This window comes from Camelus bactrianus, chromosome 17 (assembly GCF_048773025.1).
Source record: "Camelus bactrianus isolate YW-2024 breed Bactrian camel chromosome 17, ASM4877302v1, whole genome shotgun sequence".
In the NCBI taxonomy this organism is placed as follows: domain Eukaryota; kingdom Metazoa; phylum Chordata; class Mammalia; order Artiodactyla; family Camelidae; genus Camelus; species Camelus bactrianus.
The window spans coordinates 5,903,801-5,915,394 of record NC_133555.1 but is presented as its reverse complement, the minus strand read 5'-3'; the positions used below and the strand labels follow the sequence as shown (position 1 = coordinate 5,915,394).

The 11,594-nt window shown below is 57.5% G+C and overlaps 1 protein-coding gene across 5 annotated transcripts in view; it reads right to left on the bottom strand.

The window, feature by feature from the left end:
* ATP2B2 (ATPase plasma membrane Ca2+ transporting 2) overlaps positions 1–11,594 on the bottom strand; it is a 330,499-nt gene that overhangs the window by 15,809 nt on the left and 303,096 nt on the right. For all 5 annotated transcript variants that reach the window (XM_074344350.1, XM_074344347.1, XM_074344349.1 and 2 more), the window contains 5 exons: positions 5,992–6,171; positions 5,707–5,794; positions 3,523–3,629; positions 2,860–3,051; positions 55–268 (listed from right to left, as the gene is read on the bottom strand). In XM_074344350.1, coding sequence (XP_074200451.1) covers positions 55–268; positions 2,860–3,051; positions 3,523–3,629; positions 5,707–5,794; positions 5,992–6,171 — 781 coding nt within the window. The remainder of the gene's footprint in view (positions 1–54; positions 269–2,859; positions 3,052–3,522; positions 3,630–5,706; positions 5,795–5,991; positions 6,172–11,594) is intronic.

Here is an 11,594-nt window from a genome sequence, read left to right as displayed (position 1 = left end):
GGCCGATGGCTATGAATCCCAGGCGCTGGGTCTGGGCCATTGTGGGGGACTCACCAACAAAGAGCAGGGTGAAGATGAGGGTGAGCTGGTAGACAGCGTGGCCCAGGATGTTCTTCATCATGGTCCGCGAGATGAGGGGCTTGTTGCGGCCATACGGCTTCCTCAGCAGTAGGGTCTCGGTGGGCGGCTCGGTGGCCAGTGCCAGCGAGGCGAACGTGTCCATGATGAGGTTCACCCAGAGCATCTGCACGGCCTTCAGAGGGGAGTCCTGGGGACAGCAGGTGGAGAGGGCTGTCACTGGGGAGGCTGGCCCACAGGCTGCTCTGAAGTGCCTGGCGTGGGGCTCATCCTTGGGGTGCCCAGCTTCCTGCTGGAGCCCTGGGGCCGGCTCTGTCTGTGGGTCTCCCTCGGCTGGCTGGCCCCCTGGGTTCCTGAGCAGGCACGGAGCAGGTTTGCTAGGCCTTTCCTGGAGAACAGCTCACATCTGCCCACTTCAGCCCTGTCTTCTTGAGCCCCAGGCCTGATGGGCACCAGTTCCCTGCTCGATCCCCATCCCCATAAATTTAGCCCCCTCTCTACCATCTTCCCTCCTCCCCTCCAGCCCCTGTGGCTGCGTTTCTTCTCTAGGCTAAGGTCAAGACACCCCCCCACCCAAATGTCTCCAGCACAGACCCCTTTTCCTCTGCTTCCCCCTGCCTCTTTCCCCTCAATCATCAATGGCTCAGATCTCTCTTATCCCACAAACAATGCCTGGGCCCCGTCCCTTTTTTTAAAATACCACTCAATTTCTCTTTATCTCTTATCTTTACTTTAAGCAATTACCGTGTGTATCTGTGACTCAAAAAATAATGTATTTTCCTCGTTGAAAACTTGGGCATGTAAGGAACAGAAGAAGCTAAAACTCACCAAGGATCTCACCACTTATGGTCTCCCACCATCCACATGCTGGTGTGGATCCTTCCACATCTCTCTCTGGCTGAGACTGGGATCCCATATTCATACTGTTCCATGCACCATTGTATCATGTGGTCTGTGCTGCCTGAAGCTGCTGAATCCATGTGTCCCCCTTCTCCCTTGAACCCCCAAATTCTGTGTCCTTGCTAGCCAGAGTCTGGCCTCTCCATGCCTCCAAAATGCCCTTCTCCAAGGTTATCAGCACCTTCCTTGTCACAAATCAAGGATCCTTTTCCAGTCTCATATCACTGACCTCACCATAGTGTCTGGCTACTGCCTCCCCCTGCACCCCTGACCCTTCTCCTGGTCATCCTCCCCTCTAAACATTCCTTCTCCAGCTGCCTCAGGGTTCCTCTTCCCCTGCCTTTTCAATCTGTGCTCCCTGCGACCCCTTCCTCAGCCTTGCCCTCCTCTCTACATCTGTGCCCCCAGCTGCAGGTGCCCACCTCTCCCCCACATCACCCTCCCTCCAGCCCAGACCTCTTCCTGTGGCTTTAGCCTCGTTCCCCTGTGGAACACCTCCTCCACGAAGCCCACAGACCCTATACACCCAACAGCCTGGACTGAGCTATTCCTTGTCCCTCTGTCCTCTCAGTGTGGCTCCTGAGGCCACTTGGCCTACACCTTATACACTCACCCAACTCCTAGCTGTTTATCACAGTCCCTCCTCCAGGCCATCCCTCCCACCTCTGCCTGGCTCCGTCACACTCCCTGCTCCCTCAGTGTCTTCCTACCCATCGGTCTCTGATTACATGCCCTGTGGGGTCAGGGCCCCTAGCTCCCCACCAAGGCCTTCATAGCCCTGCTACCAACTCAATCCTAGACCTCAGGCGAGATAATCCTCTCTGATCCCCTGTCTCCCCTTCTGGCATCACCTGGTCTCCAAGAAGCCTGGTGTGAGGCTGTGATCGGAGTGTCTCCCCAAGCCACCACTAGATGGAGCCTCTTGGCCACCGACCAGGAAAGAAGGCCCCGTGAGCAGAAGGGATGGCCCCTCCCCCAGGACTCTCAGGGCTGGGGTGCTGGGCTCTCCCACGTGCCTCCCCAGGGGCTCAGAACACAGCAGATGGGAGCAGCATTCCCAGGACCACACAGCTCTTCAGGGCAGGGCTGCCTCCGGGCCTCTGGGGGCTCCTGTGGGCAGGAGCTTGTCTGCCCACATGGGTGCTGGGAGGGGCCAGGCTGGTCAGCCCTGGGGAGACGCAGGAGGTGATGGCAGGTGCCTGGCTGGCCCATGTGCTGAGCTGAGCCTCAGTGTCTGCCTCTGTGAAATGGGGATCATCACAGTTCCTGCCTCATGGGGTGGGCGAGGCGGCACTGAGGGAGGCTGCCGATTCTGGGGCCTGCTGGTCAGCTCCGCAGGGCTCAGGACATGGGGCTGCTAGAGGCCCAGATGTGGAGGCTGGACACACTCCTGCCTCTCCCTGTGACGGAGTCCCGACTCCCCCCTGCTGCCTCCACCCCGCCTTGGGAACCCAGGCAGAGGGGCCTTTCCCCACACGCTCCACGCCAGAGTGAGGCTCCCAGGGCCCTGCCAGCTCCTTGACCCCAGCTGGCCTCCTGTCCTGCCCCTGCCTCTCTCTCTGGCCCTTTATGTGGCCAGGGACCCTGCCTTCCCTCTAGGATCATCTCTCCTGCCTCCCGGATCACCTCTCCTGACCTGTGGCTGGGTCGGGCAGATGTGGAGGTGAGGCCTGACATCAACTGCTGGGTGACCTTAGGCAAAATCCACCAACTCTCTGAGCCTCCTTTCCTGTACTCAGTGGGGCTGGCACCTGCCCTGAGCTCTGTGATGCCAGTCCTGGCCCTCCACGTGGAGGTGCGGCAAAATGGAATGCCCTACATGGGTGTCCGCCCACCCCAGGCTTCAGCCTGCTCTGCCCCACCCCACCCAGGAGGACCCACCTGCGTGATGCAGGCGCCCGTGAAGGCCACGATCACAGCCACCACGTTGACCGTCAGCTGGAACTGCAGGAACTTGGAGATGCTGTCATAGACGTTGCGGCCCCACATCACCGCCTTGACGATGCTGCTGAAGTTGTCGTCCGTCAAGATGATGTCGGAGGCCTCCTTGGCCACGTCTGTGCCTGCGATGCCCTGTGGGGATGGGGACAGGAGCCTGGGTGGGGCGACCGGAAAGGCGAGCAGCTCTAGCGACACTGTCCTCACCCCTACACAACCCCCCGCATACGCACACACCCACCACCAGCACCGCCAGACCTTACGGGACACGCGCATGTGCACACACACGCACACTACACCCCTGCTCCTCACAGAATCAGCCCTCAGGCCAACCCTCCGCCTTCAGGAAGCCTCTCTCTGGCCCCTCCACTCCGTCCCTCTCCCTCCCTCAGACCCATCACTGCAGGAAGCCCCCTCTACCCTTCCAGGAAAACGCAGGGGCCAGGCTGAGCCTCAAGAGCCCTGGGCACATCAGGTGGACAGAGGGAGGGCTGGGTGTGCACTGGGGGGCTGTGCCACTGGCTTGAAGCTGTGGCCCATGTCCCTGAAACCCCCTGCCTGCGAGCTCCTGCCAGATGCTGCCCCAGGCCCCCAGAGAGCTCCTACCATGGCGAAGCCCACGTCAGCCTTCTTGAGCGCAGGCCCATCGTTGGTGCCGTCTCCCGTCACGGCCACCACCTGCCGCTGCTCCGTGTGTGTGCTGTCGATGATGCCTGTGGGCGGGGCAGGCACGTGCTCAGGGCCCTGGGACTCTCAGTGGTGCAGGGGCAGCCCCAGTCAGCCCCGCTCCTCTGGAGGGCCCCAGGCTGAGCACAGCCACCTCTCTGACCCCTGCCCAGCCCCAGGCTTGCCCACAGCTCCCAGCACCTGCAGGGGATGTGGGGGCCCAGAGCTAGCTAGCTTCAGCCCTCCATGCTCTGGGCCTGTCACCTCTCCAGCATCCTCTCTGTCTCTGTAGCCTGTGGTCACACCAGCAGCCACCCTGGCCAGACTCCCCTCCCCTCTGCCTGTACTCCAGGAGTGCCAGGGTTTGGCCGGGGACCTACCATCGGCTCCCCCAGCACCTTCTCCTGGGGAGGGCCAGTCGCACCCAGACTTTCATCCTTAATAAAATCTTTAGCAAAAAATAGAATGAACAGATGACACGTGGCCCCCGTCACTGAGCTGGGGCAGTGGAAGAGGGTGGGTGAAAGAAGTTGTCACTGGGTGCGTCTGGAGTTTGTGGGGCCCCAAGCAGAGGTGTCCATGGCAGGACAGAGATTTGATTGCCAACCCTGACACACCCCTGTCCTGTTCCTCATATTGGGTGCATCATTCGGCCCGCGGATGCCGGCTCCGAAATTCTACTGGGACCCTTTCACTCCTCTTGGCCTCGATCCCTGCCACACTAGCATCTCCACACCCATCTCGCTAACCCCGGGCTCCCCCTCCAATCTTCACAGCACCTCCCACAGCTTTCTCTCCTCTTGAGTCTGAACCCACCCCCAGGACCAGCTGAGAGTCGTGCTTTTGCTGCCCCCCCACGCGGCCCCAGGATGACGCCACATTCTTAGCCCTGCCCACGTAGTCCTCCGTGGTCAGGCCCTGCCCAATCTCTGGACTCTTCTCTCGCCCCTTAGTCTGTGCTTCTGCCATGGGAACCGCTCCTGGTCCCACGGGGCTGGCTGCTTGCCCCTGTCTGTGCAGAAGCTGTTCCCTGGGCAAGCTGTCCTGTCACCCACCTAGAGTCCCAGCTTGGAGGCCACTTTCCCTGGGAAGCCTTGGTGACACCCTGAGGACCCTTGCCCACCCTAATCACATCTCTAGCTCCCACATACGTGTCCTAACCTTGGCACACAGCAGCAGCCTCTGGGATGAGGGAATGAGTTCCCTGATTTGGGGCGCTGTACCCCCAACACCCCTCTCCCTCCTACAGCTCTCAGCTGTCAAAATTCCAGCCCCTCCAAGGCCCAGCTCCAGGGCTTGTGCTCTGGCAGGCTTCCAGCTGCTCCAGGTAGCTGCTCCAATGCCTCACAATACCCAGTCTCTGTCCACTTGGCATATGAGGACAGGAAAGTTGACTCCTGGGGCTGGGGACCTGCCCAAGGTCACAAGGCAGGTCGGTGGCAGAGCCAGGACTTGAACCCAGGCCTGTATGACTCTAAAAAGTGCCCAGCATCGGGTCAGCTAGGTGGGCTCAGCAAGGGGTGTGCCCTCCCTCTGAAGGGAGTCAGGGAAGAAGGATGCTGGCTTTTGGCCTCATTTCTCAGGCTGCTGTTCCCAGGATAGCCTGTCCCTGGGGTCTTGGCTACACCTATTGTTGGCAGCCACAGAAATCAGGCAGACAAAGGGTCTCAAATTCACAAGTCCTGGGGCCAGACTGAGAACATAAGTAAAAGAAGGTGGCTGAGTGTCAGACAATAGTGGTGAAGATGGCATCAAATGGGAGTAGGCAGGATCTGTATGCAGTCATTCAAACTGAACGTTGAAAAAAGACATACCACCCAAATAAACATGTCTGCGGGCGCCGTTCAGCCCCCAGGCCAGGAGTTCTGGCCCCTGGATAGGCAATCCCATTGCTTCCTATGGGAGGTGGGGCCCTGGGAGAAGGTTCACCACCTCCTCCCTCATCTCACTTTTACAAGGCCTCCCGGGTCTGCAAAGAAGATGAGACAAGGGCATCCCTTGGTGTGGGGAGCCCCAGGCAGGAGCCCCTTCTGTCCTGGAAAGAAGCTGAAGGCACCAGGACAGGAAGGCCCGGGAGGTCTGGTGCCCGGGCCTCAGAGCTGAGCGTGCCCGTTCAGGTCTTACCTTTGACCAGAGTATGCTTGTCCGTGGGGGAGGAGCGAGCCAGCACCCGCAGCTTTGGCCAGATCTTGTCGATTCGCTCCTGCTCAATCTGGAGAGGGATGGGGGAGGGGCGGGTCGGTGGGGTCGGGGAGAGAAACTGAGGCCCAGAGAAGGGAGAGGACTTGCCTAGAGTCACTGGGCTCTTAGTGGCACACGGGCTGGCGTCTGCACCATCATGCATGCCCGTGCCTCCCAGCCCCCTTCTAAGCCCAGCCCAATGCGGACCCTTTGCACTGGGCCACGTACCTCCCCTTTCTCATTGCGGATTCTCCGGTTGAACTCTTTGCCCTCGAGGCAGAGGAAGTCCTCCCCAGGATGGATGATGCCACACTTGATGGCAATGGCCCGGGCTGTGTTGATATTGTCACCCGTGACCATGCGGACCGTGATGCCTGCTCGCTGGCACTTGCGGATGGCTTCCGGGACCTGGGCAGGAAGGCAGGAGCCATGGAGTAGGCATCACCTTGGGCAGGCCCTCCCTGCCCTCACGGATTCCCGAGTGAGCCCTGCTCACAGGCAGTGCCACTGTAAGGGGCCTTGCTGACCAGGAGATACTCATGGCACACAAACCATCTCCTCCCTTCCTGTGCTCATAGCAGGCATTGTTAATCAATTACAGCAACCTCTGATTAAACCCTGATGTGGTCTCACAGTCCCAGGCAGCCACTACCATCAGTCATGGCAGTCCATCCTAAGACAAAACCATTGGCTATCCTGACCTAGGTAAGGACTTTGAGAAAAACCCCAATAAATACTCTCTCAGATATGGTCCCAGACAGGAGTACAGAACACTCCACTACTGCACAGGATCTTGTCCCTGCTTTCTCCACATGCACATTTCCTGCAATAATGATAAATATGTTCATGTATTTTCAGGTTTTTTTTTTTTTTAGGTGGGGAAGGACATTGAATTTGAGGGCATTTTATTTACATAATGTGACACTTGCTTAGAATAAATGCAAATGATTAGGCTTCGTGTAAAACATGATGTTTCCCTGTGACAGTTCTTACTGCCTACTGCCCTCTCTGTAATGATGGACAGAGGTCTGGGCCAATTAGGCCAGAGCAGACTGAGCCAGTCAGAAGCCAGCCAGCCACTCCCGCCCTGCCCCCCCTCCCCCCCCAGCCTCGCCTCTACCTATGTGGAGCTGGGGATTTGCCCAGCAGTTAGGATGCAAAAGCCAACCTGGAGCTGTTGTGGCCTTTTACACACAGCAGAAATCAACTGAACAGGTGATTCTTACCCATGGGCAGTGACAAATAACAAAACATTAAGGCGATATTTGCTGCAAAACATCCTTCAGTGGAAAAGGACATGTCAAGGGCAGAAAATCCAGTACTAAAAGACCAAAGTACTTTAGAATCTCAGACTTAAGGGGACAGAAGTCCAACCCCCCTCCTCTTGCACATGCTGGTGTCTGGGAGCTCACCTCCACCCTTACTCTGACAAGCCATAGCTGAGAGAGTTAGAAGATGCTATGGGTTGAATTGTGTTCCCCCAGAAAGATACATTGAAATCTTCACTCTCTGTACCTCGGAATGTGCCCTATCTTGGAGACAGGGTCTCTGTAGAGGTAATCAAGATAAGATGAGGCCATTAGGGTGGGCCTGCATCCATTGTGACTGGTGACCTCATAAAGAGGGGAAATTTGGACAGACACACGCACACAGGGAGAACATCGCAGGAAGATGAAGGCAGAGATCGTGGTGATGTGTCTACAGGCCAAGGACCACCAAAGATGGCCAGCACACCACCGGAAGCTGGGGGAGAGACCTGGGACAGAGCTGCCCTCACAGCCCTCAGAAGGAACCAGCCCTGCAGACATCCCGATGTTAGCCCTCCAGCTTTCAGAACCGCAGGACAATACAATCCTGCTGTTTGTGGCACTCTGTTACAGCTGCCCTGGCAAATGAATACAAAGAGAACGTTCGTCCAAAGCCTGACTGTGGACAGCTTCTGCCCGCTAGTCCCCTTTCTGCACTCAGGAGCTTTAAGAACAAGGACTGACCTTGAAAATATCTCACCTCTGTCCACCCCCTGCCCACACCAGCTGCAGCTCCTTGAGCCCCAAGCACCACCAGCTCAAGCAGGGGTCGCCGCCCAGTCTCCCCGCCTCTGGACCTGCCCCTCGTCCATCTTGCCCCTCCCCTGGCCACCAGCCACCTGCCCAAAGTCCAGCCTGTGTGCCGCTGCCTTTCAGGGCCTCCCCCCCCCCGCCGCTTGTAGAGAAAGTCCTTCCTCCCGAGCACGGCCATCCTGCGGTGGAGCGAGAAACAAGTGCCGGGGAGAGGCAGGGTCCAGGTCAGGGTAGGGAGGCCTCTCTGGCTCCCAGAGGACTCCAGGAGGCCAGCTCTGTGGTGGCAGGTAGTGGTCTCCCTGTCGTTGAAGGGCTGGAGTGGGGCCAGCTGACCACGGGCCTCCTCTGGGTGTATTTCCAGGGTCTGGGGAGGAGCTTCCCGGTGCCCACTCAGGGCTTGGGGCCATGTGAGAGCAAGGCCTCTGCCTCGTGCCACAGCGGCTGCTCACACAACCAAATGTGACCTCTTTCTGCAGAGCCGGAGGGAGCGGGAATGTGGACCGTCCAAGATCCCGTTTACATAATCAGTCGATGTCCTCACAATGGCCGTAACCCGGCTGTGGCCCCTGCTGTCTCCCACCCCAGAGGATAGGAAAGAGTCGCTATTCTTTCTGGAGCACACACCTCATCTGGCTCCTGCCCTGAAAGGAGTAATTTAGGTTATGCTTGTTTCAAAGATGCTTGAGGTCTTGGAGTTGGGACTGTAGGTCATGACCCTGATCTTCTGCTCATTGCCTAGATCTCCTCCCAGGCATCCCTGACAGATGGTCAGAGAGCCTCTGCTTGCATGCCTCTGATGACAGGGTGCTCATCGCCTCTCAGACTGACTGTTCTACGGTAGAACAAGCCTATTGTATCCTTGTACATAACTGTTCTTTTTTTAGATAAGAGAATAGTTACTCTGAGTCAGATCTATTCTCTTGCACAGGGTCTTTGTTAAAGATCTGTACAAAGGGCTCTGAGAGCACAGAGGAGAGCATTGTTACTTTAGAAGGAAGTGCATGGGGAGGGGAAATCTGTGAGAGCTTCCTGGAGGAGGGGGTGTTTGAGCTGTTTCTGTTTAGCCAACACTAACTGAGGCTTTGATGCCTGGCACTGTGCCCATGCTGGGGCTGCCAACATGACCACTTCATTGTGGTCCTGGCTACAAAGAACTGTCCCAGGAGGTGCATGGGCAGAGAAGGGGAGGGCGCTGCAGACAGTGCTGCAGGTGATCTGGAGAGCTGAGGCCCCGGGAGGATGTGAGGTGGGGGCCAGTGGCCATGGGGCTGGAGAGGGGCTTGAGGTTCAAAGGCATGGGGACCAGAGCCTTGCTCCTTCAAGCCTGGGAGCCCTGGCAAGTTCTGAGCTGGGAATGAGGGGATGGGTATCATGTTTTAGAAAGACTTCTGCTTTCAAAACTGTCTCAGGGAGCTGAAATCTGCCTGCTTGGAATCCCCATCCTCTGGGCTTCCCTGGAACAAGCTGGCTTGGGAAAAAAGGAGGCGGCTAATTTTTATGGCCCTACACTTTTCTCTGTGCAGTGGAAGCATCTCTGCCTCGGGGAGAGAGGGCTCAGGGACCAAAAGGCTGGGCTGGGCTGTGCCCCAGGCTCTCATCTAAGCCTTGGTTTTCTCATCTATAAAATGGGACGATAGCTTCTGCCTCTCATGGAGGGTGGAGAACTGTGTGACAAGGGCAAAGGACACCAAGCTCAGGGCCAGCACATGCTGGTGTTGAAGGTATGAGGGAGACTCCCTTGTTTGCTCTTTCTGCTCCAGGGCGGGTGCAGGGATGCAGGGGAGGGTGCAGATGCAGACGCGTGGGGGTGGGGTGCCGCAGGCATCTGAAGCACGGGGACGAGCAGGTGTATGGGTGGTGGGATAGGTGGGTGCCCCCCCGCCACAACTCCTGGGCCAGGTGTCTTTAGGGTCCTGTGACCTGCCTTGAATGTGGGGGCATTTGAGGCAGACCCGGAAACGCCTGAGGAGTCTCCACCGGCCACTGGGAGACTCTCCACTTCCTTTCTGGGCAGTGCCCTCTAACTGGACGTCCTCGAGCTTCAGTCCTGTCCAGCTTTATGCTCCCGTGAGCCATGCATCTACGAGTCCACCCACCAGATGCTTCTCTAGGCTGTGGGTCTGGAGGGCGGGGCTGCCGGCCGCTAGGAGCCCTGGCAGGGGTCTGGCCCAGGTAGGTGCTCAGTCAGCTGGGTCATCGTGAAACATCTGCGCACTTAAGTCCGTCAAAGCCTGACCTGGGTGGATGGATTTGGACGGGGACACACAAACCTTTTACAATTTAGCTCCACGCTCCTTTCCAGCCTTTTCTCTCATAAACCCAACTAAGGTTTTCACTAATCCCAAACACATGGCATCCTTTCCCACCTCCTGGCCTTGCCTGTGCTGTCCCCTCTGCCCGGGATGCCCTCTCCCCTGAATCTCTGTGTGTCACCAATCTTTCCCATCTCGCATGGGAAGCACTCTCGGCTCAGGAAGCCATCCATGCCTGGTCCCTCCAGCCCAGCGGGACACCTCCTGCAGCTACTCAGCCTCCCTTTGATCGCTTCACTCATTTATCTGTGGAACAGCTACAAAACCTCTAACTCTTCTGGGCAGTGAGGATGTGGAGAGGATGAAGCCTCAAGCCCCAGAAGCACTGATCTGGCTGAAATGTGCTTTCCACATGGATAAAATAGCTGTGAAAAAAAACCCACCCTTCTTTCGCTAAAATTATCCTAGATATTTCTCGCTGAGGAAAACCAGCCAGGAAATGGGAGCTTCCTGTTTTCATTAAATAAAGGCTTTTCAACATCTGTTGTTTCTGGTGACAACAGTTGTCGGTGACTCCAAGGGCTCCAAACAGCCCCGGGTAACCTGGCAAATCCCAGGCCGCGACTCTCCTGCCAGCTCTGTCCTCATTGGCTTCCATCAGCCCCGGAAAACGTACCACAGAAGTGTTTTAGGGGGCCAGGGAGGGGTTGGCAAACCTAGTTTTATCTGTTCTGTCCTTTGTCTTCTCAAGGGAGGAAGGCAACGTGAGCTTCTCCCCTGCTGAGAGATGGGGAAACTGAGGGAGGCAGGGTTTGCTTTCCCGTGGCAGCTGCAAACACATCGGACCAGGCTTGTAGGACCTGAGGTGGTCCAGGCTGGGGTTTCACGCCAGCCGGCCTCACAGGTGTCCTGGGAACTTGGCACAGACACACTTACTGTAGCAGAGACGCTCCCCAAAGTTCACCTGAGAAGCTCTGAGGTGGGAACCAAGGCCTAGGGGTGTCCCGGGGCGGTGTACCTCACCCTGTCTGTGCTACTGTACTGTCTGAATTTGGCTCCACGTGCATACATCACCTGGGCTAAAACAAACAAACTACAACCCATACCTGCCAGTCTCCTCCGGCCCTGCATCCACCCCCGTCCCACTGGGAGATGCCGAATCCACAGGCCAGAGCTTTAATACTTTCAGGTGGTGTCACCGGTCACCCATGCTGTGCCCCTTACTTGTGAACGTCCAACTTTCCCATTGTTCAGATGGGGAAACTGAGGCCCGTGGTGGCGCTGCACCTGAGGTCTTCTGTAAGGGAGCGGCACAGGCGGGATCAGAGCCCACGTCTCTTGACTACGGTGTCACTCCAGTGAGCCCCTGCCCTCCAACACAGTTACACCCCCCAAATCTACGTCCCAGGGCTGAGCCAAGGGGAGAGAGGAGGTCACCAACAAGGACTGCTGACCGATGGAAGCAAAGAAAGGCATGAGGGTAAGCCTCCCAGTCAGCTGGCTCAGAACATCAGACCTG